This window comes from Onychostruthus taczanowskii, unplaced genomic scaffold, assembly GCF_017590055.1.
Source record: "Onychostruthus taczanowskii isolate IOZ18803 unplaced genomic scaffold, ASM1759005v1 scaffold10, whole genome shotgun sequence".
In the NCBI taxonomy this organism is placed as follows: domain Eukaryota; kingdom Metazoa; phylum Chordata; class Aves; order Passeriformes; family Passeridae; genus Onychostruthus; species Onychostruthus taczanowskii.
This window is the reverse complement of record NW_024496526.1, coordinates 846,760-866,392: the sequence shown is the minus strand read 5'-3', so window position 1 is coordinate 866,392 and position 19,633 is coordinate 846,760. Positions and strand designations below refer to the sequence as shown.

Here is a 19,633-nt window from a genome sequence, read left to right as displayed (position 1 = left end):
TGTGTCCCTGACCCCCACAGTGACAGGGCTCGAGTGCACCTGTGGATACCAAGCCCATTCCCTTGATCGCTGCGGTTGATTATGAAAGTAAAACTAAGTGTTGATTGAAGTGTGGGAGGCTTTGAAATCAGTGTCACTTGTCACCCCAGCTGCTTGAGCTTCTGCCTGTTCCCCCCCTACCCCCCAATGTCTGTACCTTGAGAAGCCCCAGGAAATCTCCATGGCTGAGATCCAAAAGCCAACACAATGCAGCTGCTGCAATGTCTGGCCCTGCCCTTGCTCTAGATGGTGCTTCTTCCAGCTCTGCTGGTCAGCTTTCTGCTTTTATTTCATTTCTTCATTCTGTTGTGGGCAAGTGAAGCATGGAGATAAGATCCTCAGCTCCCACATTTCCACGCGCATGGAGATGCCAGAGGTCCTTCAGCCCAGGTTCAGCGGGGTCATGTCTAACAGCCCTCAGCACAGCCCTGCCCTGGTCTTGCTCAGGGCAGCCAGGCTCCCACCACGCTTCCCAAAGCTGCATAATCCCCTGGGACCACAGGGAACAGACGTAGGCAGGTACTCAGTCGAGAGCTTGCACTGACTGGAGTTATTAAATTCTAAATATAGTGGTCCCACGCATTCTCATAGGACCTAACAGAAATCAGCAGGTGTGCAGTTACGGTTTTAAATAATATTCCTGCATTTTTAAACTACGCCTCCAGATAAGGCAACATGAGTGAGCTGGGATGAGTAAGTCTGCTGGGCTTGAGAATTTGTGAGCTCAGACTTGTGCGCAGAAGTGGAGCCCTGCAGGAGATCATCTCACTCAAGGTGCTTTTGGGCAAAGGCGCTGCTTGCAGGAGCTCTTCAGCCTCTGTCCCCCTCCTCTGCTCCCAGCTGTGGCACAGAGTGTGTCCTGATTTGTCCCTCTGCGTTGTGTCAGCTGGAGGCTCCTCCAGCCTGAGCCCTGTGCTGCAGGAGGGGCTGTGGCATGGCTGTCTCCTGTTATTAAATCAATCACCTGGACAGTTGTCCCAGGGCATGGGAGGCCCCAAGTGTGACAAACCAGGGGATCAGGGTGTCCCCTGGGCAGCTGTGCTGGGACAGGGCCTGGCAATGTGAGTGAACGCCCCAGCCAAGCCCAGCCCAGGGGAGCAGCTGATTTAATTGCAGCAACTTTTTTTCTGTCTAGCAGGGACAGTGATGGATGAAGGAGAAACTCCAGGTGACAGGCTTGGAGCAGGACTGCTCCATGAGGGATGGGAGCCCAGGGCATGGCAGGGATATGAGGATTTGTCTGCAGAACTGGGTGCAGGTACCTGTGGGTGAAGCACAGGAGGGACTCGGGGTGCTTGCTGAGGTCTGGGGGGTTGTTCTTTGTGTTACCTTGTGGTGCCAGCCTTGAGGTACTTGTGCCCAGCTCTGTGTGTTGTCTGGAAAAGCACAGAGGCTCCACTGTGGGATGGAGGAGAAATGGAAGGGAAAGGCAAGTTATACTATATAGCTCTTCTTTCAGTGAGCTGTTTGTAAACTGAAAGGTCTGGACAACTGATCTGGGGTTCCTGCAGCTTTTGCAAAGTGGATGAGAACATCAGTGTTGTGTTGTTTTGCTGTCACTAGGCTGGGAGAACGGCGCTGCCTGCTGTGAATGAGCCGGGGGGTTCCAGGGTGGGCTGGAACTCTCTGGAGAGTCATGGCACTTCCCAGGCTGCTGTTTGCTGCCAGGGGTGCTTAGCAGTGAGCCAGGCTGGCAGAGCACTGGTCTGGGACCATGGGGGCCTGCATGGATTCTGGGAGGACAGGGATCCCATGTCAGAGTTAATGGGTGTGGGAGAATTTCTCAAGGACTCTCTTGGAGCTGCTCGCAGTCTGGGTACAATGCAGGAAAGCAGAACTGCCTGAGAAGTCCAGTTCTATCACCACAGAGGTGACCTACAACAGTAACTAATTAATTTTAAAAATAATTTAAAATTCTAATTGAAAGTTGTTAAAAATCCCAAGTCCCATCCAGAGGTGGCTTTTGAGAGAAATTTCTCCTCTGGGCAGGGATTTGGGGACTGATTCAGCGGCTTTCACTGTTGGCCCAGAACTGTTCTGAGATAGATCCATTTCCTAGCTTCAGGAAGTTGATGCCTGTTCCCTCTTTGACCTCTCCCCTTCTCTGTGGTCCCCAGAGCTCCACAGGGTCCCCACAGAGGGGCTTTGATGAGCTCCTCTGGAGATCACTGCCTAGTTATGGAAAAGAAGATATTCAGGGTGTGGGAATAGAGGGGGAAATTTGTGCCAGGGTTTGGATCCTGCATTGTGCTCCCGGGGGCACCTTCAGCTCTGGGGGCAGCAGAGCTGACAGCCCCAAAAACCTGAGGGTGAAGACCCTGCGTCCTCAGTGGGCTCCAGGAGAGGAGCTTTTCTCTGGATTGGGGTGGCCTGTGGTGGAAGCCAGGGAAGCTCAGTGTGGGAAGGGGGGAGGAGAGGAGTTTGGCTGTGCTGGGCCTGCAGGGTGGCAGCTTTAGGGTTCCGCTGCCTTTTTTCTCTCAGTACCAGAGCTGGAGGTTGGTGTTAATTAACAATGAATTAGATTATGTAAGAATTAAATTACATAAAAATTCCAAGTTGCTTGTCCTGTTTTTTTGCCCATGGCATTAGATGATTTCCAGCTGAAGGACGAGTGCTTGGGATCATCTTTGCACTCCTGGGGGGCAGAGGTGGATCCAGGTGTTCCTGTTGCTCCCAGGGTCAGAGCCTGTCCCAAGCCTTGTGGGAAGCTGGACCAAGGAGCTGCTTTTTGCCATGGGGAGCTGTTACCTCCTCTCCTTTAGGGGTCTGTTCCACACTGATACCCTGATTCATGTCCTTGCTGTGCAGTGTGATGGGCTTTGAGGTGGGGAGGGGTAGTGGAGAATGTTTTCCTGGCAGGATTGTGCTTAGTTGTTTTTGGGTGCTTAAAAATATCTCCTCAGCTCTGACAGCACGTCTGTCTTCAAGCACATGATTGTGGTGGGGGGCAGGAGGAACTGGCAAGTTTTGGGGCTGGGAAATTGCACTGAGGGAACAATTCCTGTGTTAGCAGCACACGGCATGAGCCAGGTAAAGATGGCATGTAAAGATGCCCAAAGGGGAAACTCTGAGGGGCTGTCCTACATGGCTGAGAGTTTGACTGACTTTTCCTACTTTGTTTTTGGCACATTTTGAACAAAACCTTTTTGCTTCCAAATGACATGTCGATATGGAAAGATATCTGCATTTTAAAGGAGAAAACTAGCAAGGAACTTGAAAGTGTTTTGGGTTAAGTGGAAAGTTTACACTTGGAATTAGTCAATAAAGTGTTTGTGACACTTATACTCCAAACTTTCCAGCACTCACACCTCCCTTGCCTGCTGAGATGCCAGCAGGAAAATGTGTGTGGCTGCATGGATTCCCATTTTTTGCTGCAACAGATCATTGTAACTTGCTAACAGATCGATGTCCAAGGCCACTGCATGGAGGTGGGCAGTGCTGGTGCTGGAAGTCCTAAATCCAGTGTTGGTGACTCAGCCCGTGCCTGCTTCGCAGAGGTGCTGAGCACCCATTAATCCTCTTAACTGGAACAGGCGGCCCAGCACTTCTGCAGCTTGGCTGGGCAAGAATGAGGGAAAGAGCTCCAGGAGCTGGAGCTGGAAACTTCACCCTCATTCAGCTGGAGGTTGGGAATGTGATGACAGGTTTTGGAGTGCCTGAGGCTGCACAGCTCTGTGTGGGGCTGTCTTCAAGGGCAGCCTGTGTCCTCTTGGGTGAGCTTGTTTGAAATGATGCTCCAAAGTGGAGCCCCTCTGTCATGGAGACAGGCTGAGAGCTGGAGGAAGAGAAGGCTCTGAGACCTTAGAGCCCCTTCCGGTGCCTAAAAGGGAATTATAAAAAGAGGGAGAGAGACTTTTTACATGTGCAGACAGTGACAGGACAACGGGGAATGGTTTTAAACTACAAGAGGGGAGATACAGATTAGATATTGGGAAGGAATTGTTCCCTGGGAGGATGGGCAGGCCCTGGCACAGGGTGCCCAGAGCAGCTGTAGCTGCCCCTGGATCCCTGGCAGTGTCCAAGGCCAGGCTGGACAGGGCTTGGAGCAGCCTGGGACAGTGGGAGCTGTCCCTGCCCATGTCAGGGGGGGGGATGAGATGGGCTTTAAGGTTCCCTCCCAACCCAATCCATTCCATGATTCTGTGCTGTTTCCCACCTGCCCTGTGTGGTTTGGCCTGGCAGGGTCACTTGTGCCCTTCAGCTCACACAGGTGCCCCATCTCTCTCGGTGCTGGAGTCTGTGGTGGCTGCAGGACTGAGCCTTCCTCCCCTTTCCCCTGTGCCAGCTTCTCCCCAGGCTGTGTCCCCGGTGTCTCATGACAATGCCAAGCTGTCAGACGTGCACAACTGTGAGCAGAGTGGCAGTGCCACGGGAGGAAATGACATTTAGCTTTTGTTGCTTGATTGAGCTGCCTGGGTTTTGTATATTAAACCTAAAGAAGCCTTTTGGATTTGTTCTCACTCCTGGTTTGCAGCACCGTGCCTGGGATCTGGCAGGAAGGGGCTTGGGGAGCAGCATGGAGAAAAAAATCTGTCTCTCCATCAATCCTGTCCTTGCAAGGGCCCTCTCCACCAAACCTTGACTTATCCTGGTTCTCTGTGGTTTCTGTGCTCTGGTGGACACCTGGGTGCATTCCCAGGTCCCACTCATGTGGTCTCTGTTCCACAGAGCTCCTGGTCTCACTCTGGGCTGTGGCTCTGTCCCCTCCTGTGCTGTTGGGGTGCGGGGGGAGGTGATGTGGACAGAGCCAGGGAAGTTCTGGGCATCTGCCTCTTTCTGCTCCTCAAAAACCTGCTCCCGTGGCTGTGTGTAGAGGGATGTTTAAGATCTGTCCCATAAAATGACCCTCAGAGTCATCTTTTTGGGGTTTGGGGCCATGTTTTAGCTAAAGACAAGACTTGCACCCACTCTTCTCCCTTTCTGCCTGGCTTCCAGTTTCCTTTGAAGGCAAATCTTTGGGATGGGAGATGAGCTTGGGAGCTGCCTAGTTTCTGCACAAGCTGAAGCTCATCTTTGCCTGGATTAGGCAGAAAAAGATGAATGGGCATCCTTTATTTTGGAGTGGTAGTTGGATGGGTAGTGGGAAGAAGGGAATGAAACTGGTATTAAGGGGAATTACAGGCGTGACTGCAGAGCTGGCTCCTCCAGCAGAAAGCCTTGGCCTGTGAGTCACACTTTGCTGGAAAGGCTGTTGGGTTCCTAATTCCCACTGTTTTGGCACTGAGTCACAGCTGGGTGGGGGCACAGGTAGAAAACAGAAGCATCAGCAATCCACAGTGATCCCAGACAGCAGTGGGAATGCTAACAGGTTCTGGGAGAAGTGGTGGCTGCATGGGGAAGATTCCCAATGGGGCTGTTCCTGGGTGCCCTTCTCTGCTGGCTCCTGACTGCAGGGTGGTCTCTGGGGAGCGGAGGGGACACCTGTGAGCCCCCAGGGTGCAAGGACACACTAGGCAGCCCAGGTACTGGCTTGGGTGGCAGGGGTGGCTTTGTCTGCTGCAGGTGGGGTGGCATTTGGGGGGACCCTGCCAGGCACAGGGCAGCTGTGGCGTGCTGCCTGCCCCATAACACCTGGGAAATGTCCCGCTGCATCGGCATCACCTGGGGGTGAGGGGAAGGGGCTTGGTGTCCTTGTATCTCATTGAGCTGGATGGCACATGGGGACAGTGGAAAGGTGGAAGTGTCAGAGCTGTGAGTGCCCATGGGATGGTGGCAGAGCCAGGAGCAGGGAGGAGATGCCACTGGGATTTGGAGGCGTCTGGGCATGGAACATCCTCTGTCCACTCCCCTGGGGCAGGAGCACAGCACCCGCCCGTGGGGAGGTTTGGGTGGGTTATGTCCTTCAAACAGCCCCTTGGTGGGGGAAGAGCCCCCCTGAGAGGAAAGGACTGCTCTGGGAAGACCACCCAGGTGATGCTGTCCTGCAGGAGGTAGGCTGAGCCAGCTCTAGGAGAGCTGGGGAGGAAGGGAGAAGCGATAGATCAACAAAAGATTTTCTCTGGACCCAGGAAGAAGCATTTCAAAGAGGAAAGGAATAAAGGACACTACTGTTGGGAATATTTCAAATGGGAAAACTAGAATACTTACTTCAATAATTAAAACATTTTTTTCCCCAAAAAATTCTGTGGTTTTTTCTATGGGAATAGTTGGCAATTATACAAATTAATGCAAGATATTTTTAGTTTGCATTTTCAGATTTTTCGATGGAAAGAATGCAGACAGGAATGAGCAGCTCCTCCTGGTTCCTTGGCTGCAGCAGCCCCTGGCGTGGGGGGAGCAGAGCAGAGCCCCCACCTGAGGCAGCTCCTGGGTGTGGGTGCTGCTGCCTGGAGCATCCATGTGCTTCCACAGGTGTTTGGAAGCCTCTGGAGCTGGCATTTGTTCCTGTTTGCTGCTTGGATGGCTCAGGCCCTCTGCTGCCTGCCCTGTGTGCAGGATTTGTGTGGCTGTCTCTGGTACATCTATGTTTTGGCTGCAAATCCATGTTTGTAGAAAAACTGGAAAGCTCTGGTGCATTTTTATGTTGCTTTAAAGAACAAATAGATAAAATTTATCACAGAACCTCAGGATGGTTTGGGCTGGAATGGAGCTTTCAGCTCACCTCATTCCAGCCCCGTGGGCAGGGGCACCTTACACTCTCCCATACAAGCTGGCCTTGGACACTTCCAGGGATGGGGCAGGCACAAGTTCTTCACTGGGAGATTGGGAGGCTATTCCAGCTGAGATTTTAGGGGATGTTTTTCCTGCAGCAGGGATGTGTTTCCCTGGCAGAACCTGGCTCTGCCTTCCTCTGCGGGTGCTGAGCTGCAGCTGCTCACAGAAGTGGCAGAGTCCCCATCCCTGGAAGCATTGAAAAATTTTGTGGATGTGGCACTTGAGGACATGGAAAATGGTGGTGGTGCTGGGTTGGTTGTTGCATTTTATAACCCTAGAGGTGTTTTCCAACCTTGATGATTCTGTGATTCTCCAGACAGCCTGGCAGATGAATCTGTGCCAGGGTTCTTGTCTGGAAATAGGAGGATTTTGGGCTCTGCCTCCTTGCACCCCATGGTCAGCTCCCAGCCCAGCCCTGTGGGTCGGTTCCTGCTGTGCAGCGGGGCCCTGGGGCTGCCTGGGACCCAGACCTGATTCTGCCCTGGAGGAATCCGATCCCCAAGTGCTGCTGCCCAGGCTGGGCCTCCTCTGGGCTCTTTTGGGGCTGTTTGCTCCTGTTCTTCCCCTCACAAAACAGATAAAATTTATTATCCCAGCCACTAGCAGCTGCTGGGCTTTGCCAGAGCTCTGCTCCCAGCTCCCCTCTGCCTCCATTACTCCTGCACTGAAAACTCTTTTTTTAAGGAATTTTTACTGTGATACACCGGGAGCATAATTTTTTTTTTCTGTTCAATGAGCTTGTCTCTCTGACCGTAGTGGTGACCTGCCTCTTGTGCTTCAGAGGAAAATGAAAACCAGCCCAAGGCTCTGGTTGAAAGGTGCTCAGGGAGGTTTAAAACAACAACATGCCTATGATTGATTATAAATCTGCTTTTTGACCAAAACGTATATGAATAATTATTTTTGCCAGGGATTAATAGTCAGAGATGGATCAGCTTGGCCCCTGTTCACCTTCAGTGCTGGAAAACTTGGTCATGCTGCAGAAATTATAGGATTTCAAGCAAACTGAGCAGCTCTACCAGCTGTCTGGAGTGTCTGCCTGTGCTGGAGCACATAAAATTCAGGCCTGAAGCATCTCCCCTATGGTTGTCAGGAGCAGCAGTATCCTTTCCAAGATGATCTCAGCAGTTTTTTGTCTCCTCTGTCGTGTGACTTGGATTTTGAAGCAACAGGGGAGAGCAGTCCCGTGTCACGAGACTGGGAACGGGACCAGGAGCTGGGGGGTTGTGGTGCAGGAGCATCTCGGCTCCAGTCCCACTCCAGGGATTCTCTTGGGAATGCAGGGCTGACGGGAGGAGGGCAGGAGGTGGGTGCCGGAGGTGGGTGCCGAGAGGTGGCTGTGATGCTGAACCCTTCTCATCCTCCCTGAAAGGTGTTTGTAAATGCACAGGAGGCAGTTACATTATTCATCTTGTAAATTAGCCAGCCTTTTACCATGGAGCCGGATGTTTGTCATCCATTACTTGTGCTTCATTAGCTTTTGTCTCCGAAATGTTTCAGAGGAGACAGGAGATACATAAACACCACAGAAGACAAGCCGGGATGAGTGAAGCCTGGTGAAGCTGGGGTGTGGGAGGCGTTTGCTGTGGCCTTGTCAGGTCACCCGAGTGACCAGTGACCAGGTCACAGGAGTGACCAGTGACCAGATCACCTGGCTCCTGCCCGGGTGGCTCCGGGGCTCTGTCCTTCCCAGCCGGGAGCTGCTCCCTCTGCCTGGTGCTGTGTTCCCAGCCGTGCGGTGCTGTGTTCCCAGCCGTGCTCTGCTGTGTTCCCAGCCGTGCTCTGTGTCTCTCTGCCTGGTGCTGTGTTCCCACCCATGCTCTGCTGTGTCTCTGGCTGGTGCTGTGTTCCCAGCCGTGCTCTGCTGTATCTCTCCTGCCTCAGGGCTGGCGAGGCACTGCTGCACCTCTGGGGGTCATGTCCTGGTCATGAGCTGACTGTCAGCCTGGAAGGACCTTCCTTCTGCATCTCAAACACCCTTCTTTGTAAGCCTCAGAGCTACTCCGTCTGGAGAGTGATCCCTGAGCCTCTTGTGGAGCACCCCAGATGCCTTTGGCCATCCTGTCTGCTTCATTTGGATGGCATCGCCTGGCTGGTCCACACTGGTCCCTGAGGATGCAGGTCACACTCTGGAGCTGCCAGGAGGGAGGATGCTCATCTGCTCCACTGTTGTGCTGGGATTCATTTCATCTTTGTTTGCTATCTCTCCCCATTTATCACAGAGAACTCAGCAAGCAGGATAAATGTTCATGTTCCATGAATATTCCTGTTTCTTTCCCTGACCCTAGGGAATTTTTGTCTTTGTGGACTTCTTGTGCAGGTGCAGCTCCAGCAGGTCTGAGCTGGGCTCTGCCAGAGCCTTCCCCAGGACCTGGTCTGTGCTCTGCCCCTGTTAGCGGGGTGTGATCAGGGCAGCAGGAGGGCAGGGAGTGCACAGGGCCCCTCTCACTGCGGGATGTGGAGGGCATGGTCTGGTGGCACCTCAGGGACAGAGGGTGACAGAGAGGGCAGGGTGACCACCAGCAAGGGCCCTGTGGTGTGCTCCTGGGCTGGGGAGTAGAGGGAGCATGCCCGAGTCTGGGGAAGTCATTCACTGCTTGCAACAGAGCTGGGAAAAAAAGATTCTTTTAATGAAGAAACCAACATACTTTTGAATGAATGAATGGCAGTGTCTGGCTCCGATGCATTGCCTTATCTGTTCAACAATTGGATTCCAGTGAATGGTGAAATGGAGGTGTTGCTACAAAACACAGCCACAGCTCCTAGTTAGTGAGTACTGCCATGAAGGGTTTGTGTTTTTTCACCTTGTTTCCCTGGGGACGGCTTTGCCCAGCATGGCATGCCGGGATGGTGTCGTGGTGCCAGGGGTGAGTAGCAGCAGCAGCTCTTTAGCACTGGATAAATGCCTGGTGGGAGTGAGGCTGTGGGCAGTGGCTGGTGTGACGCTGGCTATCACACACCCAAGAACTCAGAGTGTGAGTATCTGCCACAAAAAGAACTTCTGGCCCTTTTCAGGGTCATTTGATACTTGGCTCCCAATCTCCTGGGTGCTGGGAGCAGGGCTGGGCTTCAGGCACAGGGGGCTCATAGCAGGGAATGGTGCTGAATCTTCCTCCAGGCAGCTCTGAAATGTTTTCCTGAGGGCTGCCCTCAACACAAGGGGGGTGTGTGACCCACCTGTCTTGCCCTCCCACACCCTTCCAAATCAAAATGCAGTTTGTAGGGACAGCAGCAATAACTCCCTGGATGCCAGTGGTGTTTAGTTCAGTGCTGGGGCAATGGCCCTGCTGCAGAGATGCTCTGCAAGGCAGGGACGTGGCAGGAGAAGAAGCTTTTGGAAATCAGCTGGTGGAAATCATGGTATTTACCAGCTCACAGCTGAGCCTGGGAAGGTATTTTTATAGCTTCACATGGCTGGTTTTCTCCTTTTCTGAACTTGCTCACTGAATGCTGTTCTGGGTTTTGTTTTGCTTTAAAACTGTCTCACAGTCAGATGAAAGATGCTCTGTTTCAGCTCTCATTTTCCACTCTTCACACACATACACCAGCCAGCCAGAAAGGAAAGTGTTTTGTTTGGGTGTTTTTGAATGCAAAGGGAAGATTTCTCAGTGATTTTCTTTGGCTTTGTCATTCGTAGGGTCACTGGAAATAGTGCCAGTGACTCACGGGTTTGCTCACAGCTGATAAGGTTTGCAGAGCAAACTGGTGATTTGAACAGGTGAGGATGCCCTGCAAAGGCTCTGCTCTGCCAAAATCCTCACGCTTCGGTTTCCAAGGCTACTCTGTGTGTTACCAGTTGACTTCTTCCTCTCACACTCCTTCCCTAGGCTTCACCACTACTGCGTGATCCCCTTAACTGCATTCCCTGCCCTCCATGGGGTCCTGCCACTGCTTTGGTGTTGGACTGCACCGAAGCACATCCCAGGGGCTGCTGCCTCGTGCTTCTGTCCAGAAAGAGCTTCTGAGGCACAACAGCCTCCTGTGCTTCCCCTCTCCTCCTGCTGCTGCCTTCTCTTGCAGAGCCCCTTTACAGAAACCAGTGGCAGGTGGATGTTGGCTTGTCTCCTGCTGCTCTCATGGTGGGGATGGAGACGATTCTTGCTCAAATCTCTGCTCAGCCCCGTGGCTCAGAGCAGAGCTCACACCCAGTGAGCACTGTGCACTCCCGGGGGTCAGAGGCACAGTCCTGCCTTGCCTCGGGCTTTGGGGATGGGCTGGCCTGGCTGAGCCCAGCCTGGTGGGGTGTCCCAGCTGCTTCCTGCAGGAGTGAGTTCTGTGTCTGCCCTGGGTAGGGACACAGAGTGGGGTGAGGCACCATGGCAGGACAGGGTGAATCCTGTGCTGTGGAGCTCAGCACTTTTATGAGGGGAAACCTCACAAAATCCCAGAAGGGTTTGGGTTGGAAGGAATCTTAAAGCTCATCTCATTCCACCCCTTGCCATGGCAGGGACACCTCCCACTATCCCAGGTTGCTCCAAGCTGTGTCCAGCCTGGCCTTGGACACTTCCAGGGATCCAGGGGCAGCCACAGCTTCTCTGGGCACCCTGTGCCTCAACAGCCCTCAGCCAAGAATTTCTTCCCAGTACCCCATCTATCCCTGCCCCCTCTACCTGTCACACCTAGCTGCATCTCCACAAGCTTTTCAGGAATGGATGTGGGTGTTCTGTTGATTTGTTTCCTTTTGCAACCATTGTTTGTGTTGCCATGGGGCTCAGGCTGTGCAGGAGATGCACCCCCCTCCCCACACCCCACCTGCTTGGAGAGGGAGTTTGGTGGGTAATGGCTCCTCCTGGCTTGTAACATCTCTCATTTTCGTGAATCCAGCTGGAACCCTTGCCGAGTTTTTAAGGTCAGGTTGCTAAGTTACACCTCCTTGGAGGAGCGGGCTGGGGAGTGATGTGCAGCCACAGGCTAGGAAGATCTGGGAGACCTGTCCCTCTGCAATACCTGGGCTCTCCTGGCCCCTATCCCTGCCACCCTCTCAGCCTGTACCACATTTAGCTGTTCTTCCCCAAACGTTCTGCTTTATCAACTTCCTTTGCTCGATGATTTAGTGAATTAATAACCTGAGGGGGTGGAGGAGCCCCCCTCCAGTTACCTGTGGGATGCTAAGTGGTGCTGCAGGAGGGGCAGCCCTTTGTCTATTCTGTCTATTTTTGGTTTGAGTTTTGGGGCTGTGAGCTCTTTGCAACACATGTTGTCCCCCCTTGGATCTTGGCAGTGGCCTCACATGTCCCTCACAGGGCATATGGCTGTCACCAAGCCACAGCTCTGGGGCAGGTGGGCAAGGTCTGGAGTAGCTGCTGCCCTGCTGCTCTGCCCCTTTCCCTCCTTAGTTTTCTTACCCAGGTTAACCTCCTTTTATTCTTGCTGTGTTCCAGCAGCAGCCTGCCTCAGGGAAGGGATTAGCATGGTGGGTACTCATGTTAGTGTCAGAGCTGCTGGGACTGGGTGCTGTGGCAGCATGAAGGCTTCCCTGTTGGCAGGAGTGGGACATCTTGGAGGGTCAGCATCCTTGGGCATTTCCAGGACACTTGCAGGAGGTTTCCTTGCTTTGTTCCTGGGCAAATCATATAAATCAGTGAGGCTTACTGCGGTCCTTTTTGGATTGTGAGAGCAGTGTGTTTAGGGTTATTTTCCCCTCCTGCTGCTCTCTGTGCTGCTGCTGGGTTTCTGCTGGGGCTGCTGTGGTGACTCCCCCATCCTGCCCTGGGAAGCTGCAGACTCCACAATCTCTGGGTTGGGCTGGAAGTGCTCTCTGGAGAGCAGCTTCTCCCACACAGAAATGAGCTGGGAGGGGAGGCTGAAGGTCTGTGCAGTTTGTTCCCATCTTGCAGGAGGGCTGCAATAGCTTGCTTTTAATTTGCAGTAAACTTTTCTTTCTCCCTCCCTTCCCTTTATCTGAGCCCTTCCCCTCTCTTTCCTGGGTTGGAGAAGGACATCACCATGGGAAAGGTGCAGCACACAGCACAGCTTTGGACATGAGTTCTGCTGTTTTCTTCCCGTGCTGCTGGGTGTGTGGGGCTGTGGCTGGGCTGGGGGTGCTGGAGCAGCCTTGCCCCTGCCTGGCACAGTCACTCCTGCTCCACAGCTGTCCCTGGGGCTAGGGGCAGGGACCTGGCCTTGACGATGTTCCCACATTTCCCCATCTGACTGTGGACTAGGAGTGACAGAGCTGTCACTGGGCTCCTGCCTGAGCTCTCACACCCAGCCAGGAGGATTTTTCCACCCCTGTCATGACTCGATTATATGCTCTCCTTCCTACCCAAATGCCGAACGGCAGCTAAATATAGGCTGTAAAGCGTTGATTGTGGCTTTTCTAATTGAGCTTTACACTCCATCAGGGATTTTTACTAATGGGATGTGGCATCCTTGATAGCACCCAGCTGGGACGCCTGCTTGGGAAGCAGACGGAGATGCAATGTGACTTCCCGGTGCTGTCAGGTCCTGCCTGGCAGTGGCTGCTCAGGGCTCTGGAGCTGTGCACCAGCTCTGGCTTGGGCTGGGGGAGAGCTCATTTTCTTCCCAGAGCTGGTCCAGGGCTGTGGTTTGGATTCAGGATGAGAACAGTGTTGATAACACACTGCTGGTTTGGTTGCTGCTGGGAAATGCTCTATGTCCAGGACTTCTCCATTTCCCATGCTCTGCCACTGGGGAGCTGACAAGGACTGGGATGGATATTCCAGACCATGGAATGTCACACCCAGTATGGAAACTGGGAGAGGCCTATTGCTGCTGAGGAACAAGCTTTTTGGGCAGTGAGAGACTGTGTTGGGCACCACTTGTCTATCTGAGATTATATTCCTCTCTCTCTTTTTCTTATCTCCATTTTCATTACAATAATAATAACAACAATAATAAGGATAATAATAATAAACACCACTAACAACTATATTTCAATTATTACCTCAACTCATGGGTTTTGCCTTTTCCCAGTTCTCCTCCCCACCCCACCACGGGGTTGGGATGAACAAGGGGCTGTGTGGTACTTATGTGCCAGCTGTGGTTCAGCAATGACAAGTGGGATATAGTAAATCCATGGAGCTCTATTGTGCTTGGGAATTTGAGCTCAGACTTCAGTGGTAAACAGGTTTCTAGTAGCTTTGCTTTTTTTGACAATACAAATTGCTGCCTAAAGATACATACCTTGAAAATTGCTTCTCTAACAGAGTGAATTATTCTGGTTTCTTTCCCCCATGTGACTCTTGTGAGTGGCCCTGTGAGCACAAAAGGAAAGGGAGCACTAAAATGTTAATGGGGTTCTGCAGGTGATGGAGCTGTACACAGGTATCCAGGGATTTACATGCACAGAGAAAGGAATGTTTTGAACTCATTTATGCAGCACAGTGATGTGTTAAGCTCTGTCCCTGTTGCCTTGTGCCAGTGAAATATTTTACAATGAGATGTACAAATGTTCTGCTGGAATGGAAACTGCTTGGGAAACTAATTCTGGATTTGTATCTCTTGGCACATCTTATTTCCATGCTGAGCCCACTGACGCGTGGGGCCTGGGGTGACCAGGATGGTGCTGAGCGCCTGGCACAGCTGAGGCACAGCTGAGGCACTGCTGCCCCAGGCACTGCTGTCTCTGCCCCAGCCCCAGAGAGCAGCAGAGCAGCAGCACCTGGGATTGAGAGAGAATGTGATTGATTTATACCAATAAACTGCTGACCTAATGTCAGAACGTGCTGCTCGGCCCTGCTCTGAGGATGTGCCGTGTGGGGCTGGCAGGGGTGCCAGGGCTTGCCCTCTGCCCCAGCCCGTGTGCCCAGGGCTTGGTGTGACTGTCCCTGGGAGGTGGCTGCACAGCTGTGGCACCACTCTGGCCCTGTGCCTGCTCTCCTGAGTGACACCAGACTGGCACCACTGGGAGCTGCTGCTGTGTTTGGAAGGGGAGTGCAGAGCTGTTGTGACAAACATCTCAGTGACAGGCCAGCACTGAGGGTCAGGAGTTTTGGTGTGATGGACTCTGCCTGTGTGACCCTGAGCACTGGAGCATGAAATAGGATAAAATTTAGTGGTGGAACGTGCAGGGAGGCACAGGGGTTGCCCTGCTGTCTGCATCAGGAGCTTAGGTGTGCATGATCACCAGGATGGAGCCTCTCTGCTCTGGAGCCAGGCTGGCAGAGCTGGGGGTGCTCACCTGGAGAGGAGAAGGCTCCAGGGACACCTCAGAGCCCCTTGCAGGGCCTAAAGGGGCTCCAGGAGAGCTGGAGAGGGACTGGGGACAAGGCATGGAGGGACAGGACACAGGGAATGGCTTCCCACTGCCAGAGGGCAGGGCTGGATGGGATATTGGGAAGGAATTGTTCCCTGTGAGGGTGGGCAGGTCCTGGCACAGGGTGCCCAGAGCAGCTGTGGCTGCCCCTGGATCCCTGGCAGTGCCCAAAGCCAGGCTGGACAGGGCTTGGAGCAGCCTGGGATAGTGGGAGGTGTCCTGGACATGGCAGGGGTTAGAACAAGATGGACTTTAAGGTCCCTTCCAACCTAAACCATCCTGGGATTCTCTGATGCTCCAGGATGGGTGGAAAAAGCTGAGTCCAAGAGAGAAGGAGGGCAGTGAGGGGTGTGGAAACATCCATGGGGAAATAAAGGCTAATTTTGTGAGAGGAGACTGAAAGAATTTGTGTTAATCAGCCTTGAAAAAGGCAGGCAGAAAGGGGCTGAGACTTCATTACAATGGAAATTAATCATGGGAGCAAACACTGTAGAGGGGGGATAATTATTTAAGCTAAAGGTTAATATTGGCACAAGAACAAGTGAGCATAAGCAGTGAAAAATTGAGTTTTAGATGGAAATTTGAATGATCTGTACCATTCATTATGAGATTTGCCCATGTCAGGGCATTGGAATATGATCTCTTAGGTCCTTTCCAACCCAAAGCATTCCATGGTTCTGTGATTTTGGAACAGCCTTGGGGTGTGCTGGGGCTTAGCTGTGGGTTCTGTGAAAGCAGGGGACAAGGGACAGCCTTGGGGTAACTCTCAGCCCAGGACACCCCACAACGGTGCTGGGCTCTGCTCCTTGTTATTGCATTTCTGGGTTCCTTGGAGCAGCACCGAGGACAGTGTCATCCCCAGGAGGGCACATGAGACCTGTCCCAGCTGCTGAACGCCCCTGTCCTGTGCCCTGTGTGCTGTCCCAGCTGCTGAACATTGGTGTCCTGTGTGCTGTCCTAGCTGCTGAATGCCCCTGTCCTGTGCTCTGTGTGCTGTCCCAGCTGCTGAACGCTGGTGTCCTGTGCCCTGTGTGCTTTCCCAGCTGCTGAATGCCCCTGTCCTGTGCCCTGTGTGCTGTCCCAGCTGCTGAACGCCCCAGTCCTGTGCTCTGTGTGCTGTCCCAGCTGCTGAACGCCCCTGTCCCCCCTGGTGTCCCCGCAGGTCTCTGGACAGGAAGCCGCAGCGGCCGCTCCTGGGCAAGTCGCGGACGCTGCCCAGCATCCCGCAGTCGCCGGTGCTGAGCCGGCTGCCCCTGCTCGAGCCCGCGGCCTACAGGGACGAGATGCCGGAGCAGAAGCCCTACAAGAAGCACTCGGCCTCCGAGCACCAGAAAGGCTGCACAGTCCCTTCTGCCGGTGAGTGCACCCACCCCTCTGTGCCTACAGGACCCCGGCAAAGCTTTCCTGCTTCTCCAGGGGCACAAATCCGACTGCAGCTCTCCTGAAGTTTATTCTGCTCTGAACATAGTTCACTTCTTGGTGAACTTTTGGGGTTTTTGTGCCTGGTTGAGTCTTTCTTTGAGCTTGATACTGAAACCTCCCCATCCTTCATATTATGCTGGTGAAAAAGAAGAGTTGGTTGTTGGAAGCCACCCAAGGTGGAGAGGTGACGCTCAGAGCCTTCTGCCTGAGGGTGCTGGGGTGAGATTCCGCCCTGGGGCCTCCTTGGCCAATGCAGCGGCCCAGGTGCCTCTTTCCTGTGTAACTTCAGGGCACTTGTAGCTGGTCTCCACCAGGAGCGGTGGCAGGAACATCAATGCTGTGCTCTTTCCATAGCCCTGGCACTGGAGATTTGCAAATGCTCCCAGCCTAGTACTGTGTTTTGGCCTTTGGGTCAGCCCTAAGAATTTTTATCATGTTCTTCTACTCTCCTGCTGATCGTGATGAAATACTAATATTGCTGTATTGCTGGGCCAGCTGCTCTGAGCAAGTTTATTGGCAAAGCTGATGATGGCCAAAGCGTTTCAGTGCTTTTGGTGCCAGCAGATTCACGCTGGGACTATAAAAGTGATGGGAAGGGGGATTATTAATACTGAAACAAAGATAAAGCCTGGAAGCCAGAGCTGACAGTCCAATGCTGAATAAAATCCTTATAAAACAGCTCCCTTCAAACAGCACCCTTGGATTTTTTTATTTTTATGGGTTTTTTTAAATTATCCCTCTCACAGTCAGATCCCTGTGTTGCTCAGCAGAGCAGCTGTCCAAATCCTGGATTATTTTTGATGCTTTGCAGGCTGCATTTCATTTCCTGGTGCTGCTAATTCTCCCAAAAGTTGTGCACAGAGCAGATCTTTGCACGTTACTGAGCCTGTCCTGCCACTCTTGTCGTGACAGTGCTCCCGAGTGTCCTGCAGCACCTGAGCCACTGCTTCCATGTGTGGGACCTGTGGGTTTTCCTTCAGCCCATCAAATTGTTAGAGTGGGTCTTGGAATGGGAGGAAACCTGTGGGAAAGCTGTGTAGCCTCCACCACAAAGGACATGGCATCCAGAGCTCCCTTGCACACCTGCAGTCCCCATTTGCTCTGTTGGTGCTTCCAGGGAGCTGTGCTGGAGCTGGAGGAAGGGCGTGGGAGGCTGGTGTAAGACTGTGGGGTGATGTTGCCGTGTGGGTCAGACCCACTGCAAACACTTCACCATCTGCTGCAGACACCTGCTGTCCTGGGAGTGCAGACAGGCTCGTGCTCCATGGCACAGCTGTCCTGGAGCAAAGCCCATGCACACCCTCCCTGCACAGCAGGAGTCACGGAAACTCTGAGTGCATGTAAGAAGTGTCTAAGATCTTATTTGCTCATGGCTGGAAGGGGCCAGGGATGCCAAGAGGAGAAGGAGTAGGATAACCCTTGGAGACTGGAGGGCTCCCTCCACAGCCAGAGCAGTGGATGAATGAGTGTGTTGTTTTCAGTCCAGATTCTCCCACGTTGTTTTCCTGGCTCAATTAGGAACTGCTAATTATTTACTTTTGAAGGCTGTCAGGATGATGTCCTGGACGGAGGAGAAAAGAGATACCACTGGTGGCAGGGTGGGACATTTGGACAGCACGAAGGGAATGGAGCAGCATGTGGTGCTGCAGGTGAACAAGCCCTGGGATGCTGACCAGGAATGCAGGATTCCCATAAGGATTTATGAATAAGAGCTGAGCTGCTGGGTATCAGGATGGAGAGAAGTTGAAACAGGTTGCCCAGAAAGCTGTGGCTGCTCCTGGATCCCTGAAGAGTCCAAGGCCAGGTCGGACAGGGCTTGGAGCAGCCTGGGATAGTGGGAGGTGTCTCTGCCCATTGCAGGGGCTGGAATGAGATAAGCTTTAAGGTCCTTTCCAAGCCAGACCATTTCATTATTCTTGGATAAGGTCTTTTCCCTAACAAAGTGGTGAATTTGCTGTGAGCAGGTACCCCCACTCCCCATTCAAGGTGGGGGGACACAGGACCAAAACCAGCTCAGGAAGAGGCTTATGAACAGGGACATGGCAGGAGCAGGGCTGTCCTTGGGAGAGGTGATGAGCTCATCTTCAGGGAGGATTCACGGCTCTGGGGAGGAACTGCGCTCTGCTTGCTGCTGTTTTGGGGGCCATGAGCAGAGGAATCACCAAGCAAGATGGAAGAAGTGATTGTGTCTGGCATGGATGAGATGTGACATCCTCATCTGACCACTGGGACGTGTTCCTCAACCTTTTCCTTTGTGTCCTATGATTCCAGTGTGGCAGCACTGGAGGAGGGATGTGCCCTGGTACTTGACAGGAGGTCACAGGAGGTTGTCTTGCTGTGGCACCACAGCTCCTCTGCAGGTCCTTGTGAGGACACCAAGGTGCCTGGTGGGCAGCTGGGACCCTGAAGATAGACAGAAGAGCTGAGCCTGTGGCTGCTGAGCCTCTCAGAGCCCTTCTTTCCCTTTGAAACAACCTTCCACCTCATTCCATGAGCTCAGGAACTGGCTGGGCTGGTCAGCAGGTCTGGGTTTCCTCATGGTCTGGTTTTGTCTTTCCCCTGCAGGACACCCATAACAGTACTGTGGTCAGCTGGGACAGGCTATGAGCTCTTCCTCTCCTTCCTATATCCTTCAACTCCTTGCCTGGAGCAGCTCCAGGATTAACCCCAAATTCTTATGTCTCCAAGCCCTAGAGAGGGGAAGACAAGCACAAATGAGGCTTGATTGAACAGGGGACAGTGCCTGCTTTGTCCAAGCCATTATCCCTTGGGTGTCACACTGCAGTCTGCCAGGAGGTCTCACACGTGCTGGTGGCACAGAGCAATGAACTGCCTGTTGCTTCTCATCCCTTGTTCCTTTGTGAAGATTTAGGAGTGGGACTGAGGAAAAGCCCTCCTTAGCTCTCTCACCTCTTCCTTCTACATCAGGCAGGGGCTTCTTCTCAGCCTTTGACCACTGCAGCCCTCAGCTGCAGCCTGCACAGAAACTCCCTGCATGGTTTACATGCCTGGTCCCTTGCAGTTCCCTCCTCTTGCACCTGGAAGGAGCAGACCACTCTGGAGCACTTCCCTGCCTCCACTCTCCCTTGCCTGTCAGGCAGCATGCAGAGCTCTTTAGGAGCTGGGTCCATGCCCTGCTGTGGATCTGTTAACTCGTAGCATGGTTGGGGTGAGTTTTTTGGGAATTGTGCCCATGGGAGGAAAATAAAGAAGCCACAAAAAAGCAGCTGGATTTGAGCTTAGACCAGGACCCTGGAATTAATTTTTCTTCTACTTGTAGAGGATGTACTGGAGAGGCAT

At 52.9% G+C, this 19,633-nt stretch overlaps 1 protein-coding gene across 5 annotated transcripts in view; it reads left to right on the top strand.

The window, feature by feature from the left end:
* LOC121338186 (ankyrin repeat and fibronectin type-III domain-containing protein 1-like) overlaps window positions 1–19,633 on the top strand; it is a 252,262-nt gene that overhangs the window by 65,720 nt on the left and 166,909 nt on the right. For all 5 annotated transcript variants that reach the window (XM_041408916.1, XM_041408908.1, XM_041408935.1 and 2 more), the window contains one exon: window positions 16,074–16,267. In XM_041408916.1, coding sequence (XP_041264850.1) covers window positions 16,195–16,267 — 73 coding nt within the window. In that variant the 5' untranslated portion in view covers window positions 16,074–16,194. The remainder of the gene's footprint in view (window positions 1–16,073; window positions 16,268–19,633) is intronic.